At 41.5% G+C, this 14,045-nt stretch overlaps 1 protein-coding gene across 5 annotated transcripts in view; it reads right to left on the bottom strand.

The window, feature by feature from the left end:
- Positions 1–14,045, bottom strand: part of CLTCL1 (clathrin heavy chain like 1) — a 134,988-nt gene that overhangs the window by 102,189 nt on the left and 18,754 nt on the right. For all 5 annotated transcript variants that reach the window (XM_060195272.1, XM_060195280.1, XM_060195261.1 and 2 more), the window contains exons 4-7: positions 9,912–10,073; positions 5,777–5,890; positions 2,803–2,976; positions 647–844 (exon numbers count right to left, since the gene is read on the bottom strand). In XM_060195272.1, coding sequence (XP_060051255.1) covers positions 647–844; positions 2,803–2,976; positions 5,777–5,890; positions 9,912–10,073 — 648 coding nt within the window. The remainder of the gene's footprint in view (positions 1–646; positions 845–2,802; positions 2,977–5,776; positions 5,891–9,911; positions 10,074–14,045) is intronic.

Here is a 14,045-nt window from a genome sequence, read left to right on the forward strand (position 1 = left end):
GAAGAGTGGAGACTGTCCAGAGTATGAATCTGAATACATGAAACAGTAAACCACCACCTGATGTACATACTTGCTAAGCTGCAAATCTGGGGAAAGAGTATGTATATGCACACAGACAAGAAGTTGAAGAGAGAAAAAAAGAACATGCCACTGCTGAAAGGTTTTTCTTTTTTCTTTTTATCTTTTTTTTTTAAGATTATTATTTATTTATTAGAAAAGGTAGGAGTTAGAGAGAAAGAACCAGACATCACTCTGGTACATGTGCTGCCAGGAATTGAACTCAGGACTTCACGCTTTAGAGTCTAATGCCCCATCCACTGCGCCAACTCCCTGACCACATCTTTTTCACTTTCTAAAGCAAGTTCATTATTGCCCAATTGAAAAGAGTTTAATGTAGCCTAGCACTATATCAAGTAAATTTGTAAGCACAAATGCAAAAGACATGCTACAATATATGTGAAACACAATTCCTGCTAATTTGAGGCATAAGACTGTGATCTGTATTTGCATTATTTTTAGGTCATTAGCACAGTATTTTAAAGCACAAAGCAACTGATAAAACAGAGTTACACTGCCAACATGAGTAGTAGAATGCCTTTATAATTCATTACACTCAGAATAGAGCACAGTATGAAAATGTCATTACCTTTGGTGCAGATACTGCTACTTTGGCGGCTTCAGCATAGCTTCCCTGTGCAAAAAGGGTATTGAATTTTCTCACAAATAATTCCTCTGCCCCAGCCAAATTACTACGAATGGCCAAATGCAGACCAAGGTCTGGATTTTGAAGCACACTGGTTGCATAATTCACAATGTTATCTTCATCAACACAAACTGACAGTACCTATAAAGAGCCAAAAAAGACAAGATTGGCCTAGAGAAGTGCTTCACACATACACTACCACATTCTGCTTATAGACACTGAGATATCGGCAAAATTCTAAGGCTCATGTTGAACATGCCTATAATAATGCCCCTAATATTGATGTAAGAAGGCCAAAAAACTAATGGTAACATAGTAGAAATTATGGTAGTTATATAGCATGATATTTCACATAGAGGTCGGGCGGTGGTGCAGTGGGTTAAGCGCATGTGGCGCAGAGTGCAAGGACTGGCATAAGGATCCCGGTTCGAGCCCCCGGCTCCCCACCTGCAGGGGAGTCGCTTCACAGGCGGTGAAGCAGGTCTGTGGGTGTCTATCTTTCTCTCCCCTTCTCTGTCTTCCCCTCCTCTCTCTATTTCTCTCTGTCCTATCCAACAACGAACGACATCAACAATGGCAATAATAATAACCACAACGAGGCTACAACAACAAGGGCAACAAAAAGGGGGAAAAATGGTCTCCAGGAGCAGTGGATTGCAGGCACCAAGCCCAGCAATAACCCTGGAGGAAAAAAATATAACATGATATTCTGGGCTCAGTCCCTGGCAGCACATGTACGAGTGTAATGTCTGGTTCCTTCTCTCTCTCCTCCTATCACTCTCATTAATAAATAAATAAACTCTCTTGGGGCCAGGTGGTGGTGCACCTGGTAGAGCACGCATGTTAATAATGCATAAAGACCCAGGTTCAAGTCCCAGGTCCCCACATGCAGGCAGAAAGCTTTGCAAGTGGTGAGGCAGAGCTGCAAGTGTCTCTCTGTATCTCTCCCTCTCTATCTCCCCCTTCCCTCTTGATTTCTGTCTTTATTCAGTAAATAAAGATAAATAAATAAATAAATAAACAAAATCTTTAAAAGGTCAAATGAGGGGAGTCCAGTGGTAGTGCAGCAAGTTAAGCACATGTGGCGCCAAGTACAAGGACTGCATTAAGGATCCCTGTTCCAGCCCTTGGCTCCCCACCTGCAGGGGAGTCACTTCACAGGTGATGAAGCAGGTCTGCAGGTGTCTATCTTTCTCTCCCCCTGTGTCTTCCACTCCTCTCTCCATTTCTCTCTGTCCTATCTGACAACAATGACATCAATAACAATAATAACTACAACAATAATAAAAAAACAAGGGCAACAAAAGGGAATAAATACTAAAAAAATTTTTTTAAAAAGGTCAAGTGAGAAATATAAAGTTGTAATGCTGATAGCACAATGGGCAGAGCTCACTGTGCTCAAGCCCTGCATATGATGCTACCACATGGGAGCACCATGGACAACGTCACATGGAATTTCAGATAAAGCAGTCTTTGGTGTCTCCTCTCTCTTTCTCTTCTCTAAGCTCCCTCCCTGAGAAAATAGAATTTTAAATATAGGGCTGTGGAAGTTACTTGATGCTATCAGGTATGCACAAGGTCCTTGATTCACTCAAAAGTGCTACATAAAAATAATAATATATGTGTGTGTGCATATGCATGCGCGTTTAGTGATAAATTCAAAATGATAGCTAAGCCAAATTAACCTGTTCAGGTGGAATGACCATTTTTATCTTCAAGTTTGTCATTAAAAGCAACAATTTTCTTCTTTTAACTGCCTTATTAACTTTTATTTGCTAAAGGTAACTTAGGTAAGATAGTATTCTGCTTGTTCAACCCTCCACAATCAATGCTTGGTATGCCAAATGTTCCTGTGTGTATTAAAGCAGCTGTTCCACTGATAGAAGCTTAATTTAGGAAGAAAGCTTCTCCACAAAACGGACCTGTTAGTATTAGTACTATCAAAGAGGCAATGTGATATTTCAGTGAAGAAGAGAGGCATGGGTGTAAGGATAATCTAATAGTAGGAGTGAGCTTGACCTGACCACTTTCCTGGAGAGGTAGGAAATGTTAAGCTCTAGTCTCCAGTGAATGAAAAAGATAGGAGATGAAAGTTATACCTGTCCCTTTTTGTTGACACCAATAATTCCAGAGGTAGATTCATGCACAGCAGATACAAAGATTGTATCAGCACTGATGCGGTTCATGTAGATGCATACACCAGACTCTATGTCATACATATGAAGATAGCCATACTTTGTGATCAAGTAAATAACACCATGTTTTGCTCCAACCTACAAGACAGAGGACAACAGCTGGAAAAACAGACATGACATTAACACCTGAGAAACCTTGATGGGGGATGACAAAGATGAATTTGCCCAATTAAACTGTAGTAAAATTCATAGCAATTTTTTTTTCTTTTCATCACCAGAGCTTCATGACCTTGAGGTGGGTTTTTCAGCTACAGGAAGAAAGAGGAGGCTGAGAGACAGTTCAGCTGATAGGATACACACTTTATTAGGCACAAGTACCTAGTTCTAACCCTCAGCCTTGATATGGGAGTACCATGCAAGGAAAAGTTTCAGAAGCAGTAAAGCAGTGTTGTGGTATCTCTCCTTCTCTCTCATCCTTTATCTAAAAAGAGAAAGTCCATAGGAAGTGGTGAAATTGTGCAGGTATTAAGTCCCAATAGGAAAGAGCAGGGGGAGGGAACCTCTTCACAAGTGGTGTAGTAATGCTACAAGTATCTTCCTTCTGTCTCTCCCTCTATCAAAAAAGAAAAAAGCAAAAAATGACTATCAAGATCAGTGAAGTGATCATGCAGGCACTGAGACTCAGTAATAAGCCTAGTGTAAAAAGAAAAAGAAAAGAAATTGTCAAGTTCTACAAGGCTGAACACAGTACAGATAAAACTTTTGTTATGATTAGAGAAAATATTTAATTGAAATACACTGAAAAGTCAGTGTTTTTTGGTTTGTTTGTTTTGTTTTTTTGCCTCCAGAGTTATCGCTGGGGCTTGGTACTGGCACTACAAATCCACTGCTCCTGGTGGCTATTTTTTCCATGTTTATTGGATATGACAGAGAGAAATTAAGAGAGGAGAAGAGAAAGAAAGATAAGACACCTGCAGATCTGCTTCACCATTTGTGAAGCATCCCCCCTGCAGGTGGGGAGTGGTGTTCAAACCTGGATCCTTATGCAGGTCCTTGCACTTAGCGGGGTGTGCACTTAACTGGATGTCCCACTGCCTGACCCCCAAAAAGTCAGTGTTTAAAAACTACAAAATGGGGCCAGGTGGTGGGGTGTTGGGCAGTACATCAACTTCCCCCTGCTTATCCCTGTGGTCTATTTACATAATCAGTTACCTAGGAACCACCCTGCCTGTAGGGCATTGGTTTAATCCCCACTGGTTCACAATGTCTTTTTGCTCTGCCCCCTCTCGTAGTCACCCTGATTTCCACCAGTCTCTTTCCGCTCCACTCTCTCTACGTCACATCCTGTTTCCACCCTACTTGGCGAGTATATATACAGCTGCTCTTCTGTTTTAACACACTTGGGATTGCCTTCCAGCTCCGAGAGTTCCAGAGTCTATCTCCTGCAACGCTAGCTAGCTTGGCACAAGTTCCTGATCTCTCTCCCACGCAGCAGCCTAGGTTGGCTCTAGTTGAGTTCTTGCCAACCCAAAAAGCACTTGCTCGGGAAGAAGCACCCTCAGGCTATCCCAGCAGAGGGGCACCTGGTTGAGCACACATGCTAAGTTCAAAGTTCCACCTGCAGGAGGAAGGCTTTGCAAGTGGTGAAGCATTGTTGCAGATGTCTCTCTGTCTCTCTCTGCACCTCCCCCTTTCCTCGTGATTTCTGGTTGTCTCTATCAAATAAATAAAGATAGTAAAGAAAAAAAACTTTTAAAAAAACTACAAAAAATTATTACAAATAAAATGAAGATCTGAATAAAATAATCAAAGATCAGGAATAAACAATTAGCAAGACTCATAAGTGTAAATCCATTTCACAAACATATCGACCACTGAACAGACATGAAAACCACTGGACAATGTCCAGCTGTTGGAGTGGTATCATCAGGAACCTACAGGGAGCTGGCTAGCTTGGTCATGACAGTCATATGCATGTCTTTGACCCAGTAGTTCAGTTTCTAGTTTATCCTTGGATTTCTATACTAATACAAAGGTGTGAGAACAACAGTGCTCTTAGAAGACAGAAGATGTCCACAGGGGTCAGGGGACGGCTCTCCCAGTAAACTGCACGCTTTACCTTCCACAAGGACCTGGATATGATCTTTTATCTATTTCATACCTAACTGGTTCAGCTATAGATGATTTTCTGCATGCATATATCTTATTTTTCAATGAATGAGGAAAAAAGCCTAAAAAAAGTATGTGAATTAGAGAAAGCCTGTTCTCAGAAAAGTTGGTCCCCCTAAAGATAGTGTTAAGGCAGTATGAGCTAAAAGACAAGCCTCGGGAGTCGGGCTGTAGCACAGCGGGTTAAGCGCAGGTGGCGCAAAGCACAAGGACCGGCATAAGGATCCCGGTTCGAACCCCGGCTCCCCACCTGCAGGGGAGTCGCTTCACAGGCGGTGAAGCAGGTCTGCAGGTATCTATTTTTCTCTCCTCCTCTCTCCATTTCTCTCTGTCCTATCCAACAATGACAACAACAATAATAGCTACAACAATAAAACAACAAGGGCAACAAAAGGGAATAAATAAATAAAATAAATATTAAAAAAAAAAAAAGACAAGCCTTGATATCTTACCACCATCAGTGCTTTATCACTCTGGGTTGACTTTTTCAAACAGCAAGAGAACAAAGAGACAGAGGGAAAGACACCAAAGCACCAAAGCTTCCCCCAGTGCTGTAGTACTCCCATGTAGTATGCCAGTCCTAGTACAGGGTGGTATGCATGGCAAAGCAGGAGTTTTCCCAGGAGAGCTATCTCACTCACCCTTCAATGTCTTCATATTCAATTTATGTTCTGGCATTTGTTGAAGTACAGGTGGGGGTATCTGCTCTTCCTCTCCACTCTAGATCCATGATTAATCAAGACCTCCATTGAGAGCAGCATAATCTTACCTGCATAGCCACTGGAAAATCAGTCTGGGCCTCTGGGGGGAAAAATATATCCACAGCTTTCTTTACAAAAGGCTGGTTTCCTGCTGCAGGCTGTCCAACTTCAACTATGTGTAACTAGAAAAGCAAACAGACTTTGTGGCAGATTGATGATGAACAATGCACAGCATCTGTGAGAAGAACCTTAGGTCTATGGTTATGTAAGACTAATAATAAAAGTTTTAGTCAAATAATGTAAAATTATTCCTTTTCTGGGATGTCCATGTTCTTCACTACATCACTTGTTACCACCAAGTACAACAGAAAGAACCAGTGCCAGGAAACTTGAGAAATTTTGTTCCACCATGTTGGCTGAATCACTTCCCTTTCTGTGCCTCCAAACCAATGCCCATGAAACAAAGGGTTCCTACTAGCATCTGTTATCTGTTCAGCTCCAGTTGTTTTTCTTTTTCCTTTACCAGAGCACTGATCAGCTCTGGCTTATGGTGTGCAGGGTGGGAGTGGGATGGGGTGGGGCGGGGTGGGGTTTGAACCTGGGACTTTGGACCCTCCGGCATGAGAGTTTCTTTGCATAATCACTATGCTCTCTACTCCCACTCAGCTCAAGTTTTTTGTATTCCCAGACACAGCCAAGCTAAACACTAACCAGAAGAGATGTCTTATCAATTAATGTCAAGATCCCTAGACATTGATCATGACAGTTTTTTCAATATTGAATTGGAGGAGACTTAGGAATCTTTGGAGAATTGAGAAGAGCTGGGAACATGCACAAGGGGACCCAAGCTTCCCTTTTTTTTTTTTTTGTAAAGATTTTTTAAATATTTATTTATTCCCTTTTGTTGCCCTTGTTGTTTTCTTATTGTTGTTGTAGTTATTATTGTTGATATTGATGTCATTGTTGTTGGATAGGACAGAGAGAAATGAAGAGAGGAGGAGAAGACAAAGAGGGGGAGAGAAAGACACCTGAAGACCTGCTTTACTGCTTGTGAAGCGACTCCCCTGCAGGTGGGGAGACGGGGGCTTGAACCAGGATCCTTACACTGGTCCTTGTGCTTGTCACCACCTGCACATAACCCACTGCGCTACCGCCCGACTCCCCCCAAGCTTCCTTTTATCAGTTCCTTTAAACTAGTGAAAAGGCAACACAGCTAAAAAAACAAATCTGAGGGAAAAAAATCACAGGGAGGTAGATTAAAGGAATGGGAAAAGGGTTGGAAAGGAAGCTTTGTGGTCCAGGAGGTGGTGCAGTGAATAAAGTACTGGACTCTCAAGCATGAGATCCTGAGTTCAACAGCCAGCAGCACATGTACCAGAGTGATGTCTGGTTCTTTCTCTCTCTCTCTTTCTCTTATCTTTCTCACTAATAAATAAATAAAAATTTAAAATAAAAGAAAGGAAGCTTAGTACAAGGTAGTCAGCCTTCTCTGGAAGTTGAAGAAGGGAATGATTATGAACAAGTGATACCCACCTGTGAAAAAGGCAACGGTGTCCAGGAAAAAATCAAAGCCAAATACTAAGACTACTACACTGCAGAGTCATTTCCTAAGTAAAACTGGGTTGAATGAGAACAAAACTGTGTGCAAGGGGCAGAGGTAAAGCAAACCTTTCACTGTGAGGAAGTGACATTTGGTCACAAAATGCCAGACAGCTTTTGGTACAGTTGCTATGGGGGCCACCACAAATATCTGCCTCTGGCCACAGCCCCCACCTGAGGGGAGTGGCATGACAGTTGGGGGGGGGTGTAAGTATGTCTGCTCCATCAGTACTTTTTCAGCTTGTGCACAGGACATTGCTTTTGTTTGTGCTGTTTTATTTATTTCTGACACCAGGGTTATCACTGGGGCATTGTGCCTGCATGACTTTTTTTTTTTTTTGGTAGCATGAAGGGTGAGAGAGAGAGAGAGGAAATGGGGGAGAGAAAGAGAAGAGGAGAGACACCACATCACCATTTGGGAAGCCTGCCCAAGTAGGTGCTGCAGAAGGTATTCCCAATATTTTCTTTTTACCACAGGGAACTTAGAGAGCAGGTATTCTGCTACCAGGGAGCCAACAATCATCTAGTTTTATCTGTGAGTATATAGGAGGGCCCATCTTGAAGTGATATAGTAGCAAGCTCAGCAGATGCTAACATTTTACCTGATTCATATTTTCCTATTGTTTCTAAACTGAGGAGGGCATAAAGTATGTAACACAACAGGCCAAAGTATACAAACAAGAAGATCTAGGATGGGGGGCTGGGTGGTAGTGCAGCAGGTTAAGCTACATGGTGCAAAACGCAAGGACTGAGTAAGGATCCCGGTTCAAGCCCCCGGCTCTCCACCTGCAGCGAGGACGCTCCATAAGCAGTGAAGCAGGTCTGCAGGTGTCTCTCTCTCCCCGTCTTCCCCATCTGTCTTAATTTCTCTCTGTCCTATTCAATAAAAAGGAAAAAAATGGCCTCCAGAAGCAGTGGATTCTTAGTGCAGGCACTGAGCCCCAGTGATAACCCTGAAGGCAAAAAAAAAAAAAAAAAGATCTGGGATGAAGAACTATGGGAAGTCACAAACTGATGTAGTACTGTTCTCCTTGGTGAACACTTCAAGGATAATGATCAATGCAAAATCATGATTTCAGGCAGGAGTCAGGAGGTAGTGCAGTGGGTGCAAAATGCAAGGACCAGTGTAAGGATCCCGGTTCGAGCCCCCGTCTCCCCACCTGCAGGGAGTCACTTCACAAGCAGTGAAGCAGGCCTGCAGGTGTCTATCTTTCTCTCCCCCTCTGTCTACCCCTCCTCTCTCCATTTCTCCCTGTCCTATCCAACATCAACGACATCAATAACAATAATAACTAGAACAATAAAACAAGGGCAACAAAAGGGAATAAATAAATATTTATAAAAAATCATGATTTCAAGAGTGGGAATAGACAGCATAATGGCTATGCAAAGAGACTCTCATGCCTGACGCTCCAAAGTCCCAGGTTCAATTCCCCTTACCACCATAAACCACAGCTGAGCAGTGCTGTGATTAAAAAAATATATATATGATTTCAAGAAGCGTTTTTGATAAGAATGTTCTGAAATATGGCTCTATTTTCAGGCACCTTTTCAAATGAGCAACACAGACTGGTGGAATCAATGAGCCCTTATATCTCTATGTCTCTGCCCATGGAGAGTCTGCCAAACCAGTTGCTATACTCTCCTTCCTCAATCTAATGGAAGTCACCTTGTTCTCATATCATGACCTTTGCTTTTGGTAGCTCCCCTGGAGGCCTACCATTCCTAAGAGACATAGGAACATAAAGCCCCACCAAAACTCAATGACTTAGAACCATATTTTAAGTAAAGATGGGATGCACTGGCTTTTTCAAAGCCATCAGACAGGTGTCTGAGAGCAGAAAAGTGCCTTATCTTATGGCTTCAGTGCTTAGCCTATGCTCCATAGACTCGAACAGAGAGGCCTTTTAAGGTAAAGGTACCAAATAACCAGTAATTGACTTCAGATTACTGACTTCAACACCATTTACATGTATACTATATCAATACTTCTAGGGAGTCAGGCGTAGTACAGCAGGTTAAGCGCAGGTGGAACAAAGCACAAGGACCGGAGTCAGGATCCTGGTTCGAGCCCTCGGCTCCCCACCGGCAGGGGAATCGCTTCACAGGAGGTGAAGCAGGTCTGCAGGTGTCTGTCTTTCTCTCCCCGTCTCTGTCTTCTCCTCCTCTCTCGATTTCTCTCTGTCCTATCCAACGACAACAACAATAACTACAACAAGGCCAACAAAAGGGAATAAATAAAAAAATAATAAGTAACTTCTAAAACTTTTCATGCTCACATGAAGTACTTGCTTGCAGGCTGTTACTCACTCCCAATTTAAACTGGCTTCAAAATGCAGGCCAAGTAGTTACCAATTACTCTTTTTTTTAAATTTTTAAAAAATATTTTATTTATTTATTAATGATAAACATAGGAGGAGAGAGAGAGAACCAGGCATCACTCTGGTACATGTGCTGCCGGGGACTGAGCTTAGGACCTCATGCTTGAGAGCTCAATGCTTTATCCACTGCACCACCTCCTGGGCCACACCAATTACTCTTTTACAGACTTCTAACACAGAACCAGGACAATTTTCCATAGAGAAAACAAGCTGATGATCTTACCTTGCCCCCAGCAGGACTGCGTATAGCAAAGCAGAAAAGGGTGGTAGGCTTGGCATTCCCCTCACTCTTGAACTCTGCAAAAGCAGCGGCATGGCCTTCTATGGGTTGTGAAACCTTCCTATCCACTGAATAGAGCTGCATGGCCCCAACCACACGGTTTTGCTAAGAAAAAACATTTTGTAGTCAGAGAAAAAAAAAAAGAAATAACCACAAATAAATGTTAAAGTAAATATTTCTAAAGTGAAATGTTTCATGTATATTATATAGGTCTAACTCAGTGCTAGAACACAGAATTTGCATGCCTAAGGTCCTAGAAGGCCGTGTTCAATTTCAGGCACTACTAATACCAGAGCTGAACAGTGACTCTTGGTGTCTCACTCTCTTGTAATAGCAAAGAAGTAAATCTTGTACAAAAATAAAATTTATCTTGTAACTGATGTAGTGAAATGGCTACAAACAACAGGAGGAACTAAACTGCAAAAGAGTTTAGATAACCCAATCTGTCAAATATAGTACGTATGTGTATATATATATATAGTCTGTGGATATAATGCATGTGTGAATATATATACATATTCATAGCATGTGTGTGTCCAGAAAGTAAGTCTTGGGAAGAAAAATTCCAAAGAGTTATGAACAGTCAGAGAAATAGCTCATGGTCTAATTTTGAAATTATTTATATTTCATGAAATTTATAAATAACAAAAAAATGATGTTTAATAAAAAACCAATAAAGTTGGTATCTTTCTAAAACTAAGAACTTACATTTTCCAGTAAGGAACTTCAATTTACCTGTCCAATGCCATATGTTTAAAATACAAAGTGCTAGGGACCAGCCCCGGCATATTACTAGGGTCTCTGAAGTAGGAAGGGCGTCGGTGGAATGAGGTGAGAGACACATCAACTGCTTCAGCAACAGGAGAGAGGCATCTCTGCTTTCTTTTCTGCAGAGCTTTATTTATTTATACATTTTTCACCCAGATACAACATGCATCAGTTCATTATTTTTGCAAAATTCTTTGTACAACTGTTTACCATAAAATTCATTTATTTTTAGCAGTTAACCTATTTTTCTTGAGCAAGCTTCTTGGAGTATCATGAGATTTCTGTAAAGCATCTATTGTTTCTAAAAGGTCAGTTTCTACAAAGCAAATTATCTTATTCATAGCATCTTTAATAATTCACCTGGTTCTATCTTTGAAACATTTCTCACAGCCTATTTTTTGCCAGTATTTATGCAGTTGCCTTTTAATAGTTTGCCTTTGTTTCCTGGCAAACACACACCTAGGAGGGATGGGGCCTTGCTAGTTTCTTTACAGATAGTAACTTATTAACTTCAACCTGCTTGACTTTAATGTTAACCACATGACCACGGTATTCATCATAAATGCCTGTAAACAGAAGAAGGGGGTTGTTAGGTGGGGGTAATTGGTATGGGCCCTTACACTTTGGGGGAGACTACAATCTACCACCTATTCTATAAGCTACCGAAGGCAGCCCTTGTGCCATGGGAAGAACCCAAGGTTCTTGTTCTCTTGTATCTATATAGCCAATTTGGTTCTATGGTAGTCATGGGGCTGAGGAACAAATAGCTCTTCCTCTGTGAGCTTTTTGATGAGTGCAGCAGCTTCTGCTTCTAGGCCATCTTTGGTCTTACTACACTCACTGCTATAATTGCTATTTTTATGTACTTCCCTTGCAAGGTTCTTATGATTAAAGTAGCCAATAAATCCCCAAATTATCAATGTGATCATAAGCAAAAGAATGAGTAGCTTTGGTTTTGTCCAAGACTTTCCACTTTGCAGGCAGCCTCAGTCTACATGGACTTTGTCAGACAGCAGACTTGGCTTCGCCTCCGCCAACGAAGTATACAGAACATGAAAGCATCACAGTTCAAGCTCCTAGAAGTCAACATTCAAGTCATCATTTTGAGAGAATTCCCATGAAGTCTGTAGGTAAAACTTAGATCCTTGGACTATTCCCTTATCTCCTTAGAAGACATTTTTGGGGAGCTGGGCAGTAGCTTACTTGGTTAAGTGCATATATATTAACATGATCAAGGACCTGGGTTCGAGCCCCTGTCCTCACCTGCAGGAGGGAAGCTTCACTAGTAGTGAAGCAGATCTGCAGGTGTCTATCTTTCTCTATATATCCCCACCCCTCTCAATTTCTCTCTGTCAAATAAAATAAAATAAATGGAAAAAAAATGACCACTAGGAGCAGTAGATTCGTATTGCTGGTACCAAGCCACAGTGATAACCCAGGAGACAATTAAAAAAAAAAAAAAAAAAAGCAACTGAATATGTCATCTCACTCCCTTCTGACCTCCATGATTTCTGAATGAGAAACCAGTTGTTAATCTAATACCAGGTTAGTATACAGGCCCTCATACAATATTAGTGTGCTTCTCTCTTGCTGCCTTAATTATTCTTTATCTTCTGGTAATTTAGTTGTTATTTGTCTATGTGTGGTATTTCAGCTTCCTGGTTCTGTAGATTTTTGTATGGTTTTTTTTTAAAGTTATTTATTTATTCCCTTTTGTTGCCCATTTTATTGTTGTAGTTATTACTGTTATTGATGTCATCATGGTTGGATAGGACAGAGAGAAATCGAGAGAGGAGGGGAAGACAGAGAGGAGGACAGAAAGATAGACACCTGCAGACCTGCTTCACTGCTTGTGAGGCAACTCCCCTGCAGGTGGAGACTGGGGGCTCAAACTGTAATCCTTACACCGGTCCTTGTGCTTTGCGCCACATGCGCTTATTAACCCGCTGCACTACTGCTCGACTCTCTAGATTAATGGTGTTTTGTTATTGTTTTACCAAAGCACTGCTCAGCTATGGCTTATGGTGGTGCTAGGGATTGAACCTGTATCCTTGGTGTCTCAGGCATGAAAGTCTTTTTACATACCCATTATGCTATGTCCCCAGCCCTAGATTAATGGTTTTCATTAAATTTCAGAAGTCCAGAATCAACCTACCTTCTTTCTTTCTCGCTTTCTTTTAAAGAAAGACAGAGAGGCAGAGATAGATAGAAAGAGAGACCATAGCACTGAAGCTTCTTTCAGTGCGGTGGAGGCCAGGCTCAGATATGGGTTATATCTGTGACAAAACAGCATATTAACCAAGTGAGCTATTTCAATGGTTCTAGAACTGTTATTTCTTTTTTTTTTTAATAGTATAGGACAGAGAAATTGAGAGAAGAGGGGAAGATAAAAAGGGGGAGAGAAAGATAAAGACCTGCAGATGTGCTTCACCTCTTGTGAAGCAACCCCCCTGCAGGTGGGGGGGGTTTGAACCGCAATACTTGCACAGGTCCTTGGGCTTCGTACTATGTGTGTTTAACCTGGTGTGCTACCAACTGATTCAGGAACCATTATTTTTATAAATATTCTTTTTTCCCCCTTCCTCTTCCTCTGATTCCAGTTATCTAACCCACTTGACAACACTCTACAGACCTATGAAGCTTTTAAAATTCCTCATATTTCCTAGACTTTGTCTTTTCCTCCATTTGAAAATTTCTTTCTTTTCTTTTTTCTTTTTCCCTTTTGTTGCCCTTGTTATTGTTGTTGTTGTTATTATTGTTGTTGGATAGGACAGAGAGAAATGGAGAGAGGAGGGGAAGGCAGAGAGGGGGAGAGAAAGATAGACACTGCAGACCTGATTCACCTTTTGTGAAGCAACCCCCTGCAGGTAGGGAGACGGGGGCTCAAACCGGGACCCTTATGCCAATCCTTGTGCTTTGCACCATGTGCGCTTCACCCACTGTACCACTGCCTGGCCCCCTCCCTTTTTTTTTTTTTTACCAGAGTACTGTTCAGCTCTGGATTATGGTGGTGTGGGAGACTGAACCTGGGACTTTGGAGCCTTAGGCGTAAGTCTCCTTGCACAACCATTATGCTATATCCCCCACCCTGAAAGAGGAAAAACAAGACAACACAAAAACAAAACAAAAAGCACGTAGCCATGATTGCACAAACCATAAAACACACTACTTAAAGGGGGAAAAAGTTTTCCAGAAGTGGGATAGTGCATATAGGAAGCCCCAGAGAAATAAAATAATTTATATTGTTATTGGTTAAATATTACCCAACAATGTTATTGTTATATTCCAAACAATATTGGGACAGATACA

The sequence above is a fragment of the Erinaceus europaeus genome, chromosome 1 (assembly GCF_950295315.1).
Source record: "Erinaceus europaeus chromosome 1, mEriEur2.1, whole genome shotgun sequence".
NCBI lineage: Eukaryota > Metazoa > Chordata > Mammalia > Eulipotyphla > Erinaceidae > Erinaceus > Erinaceus europaeus.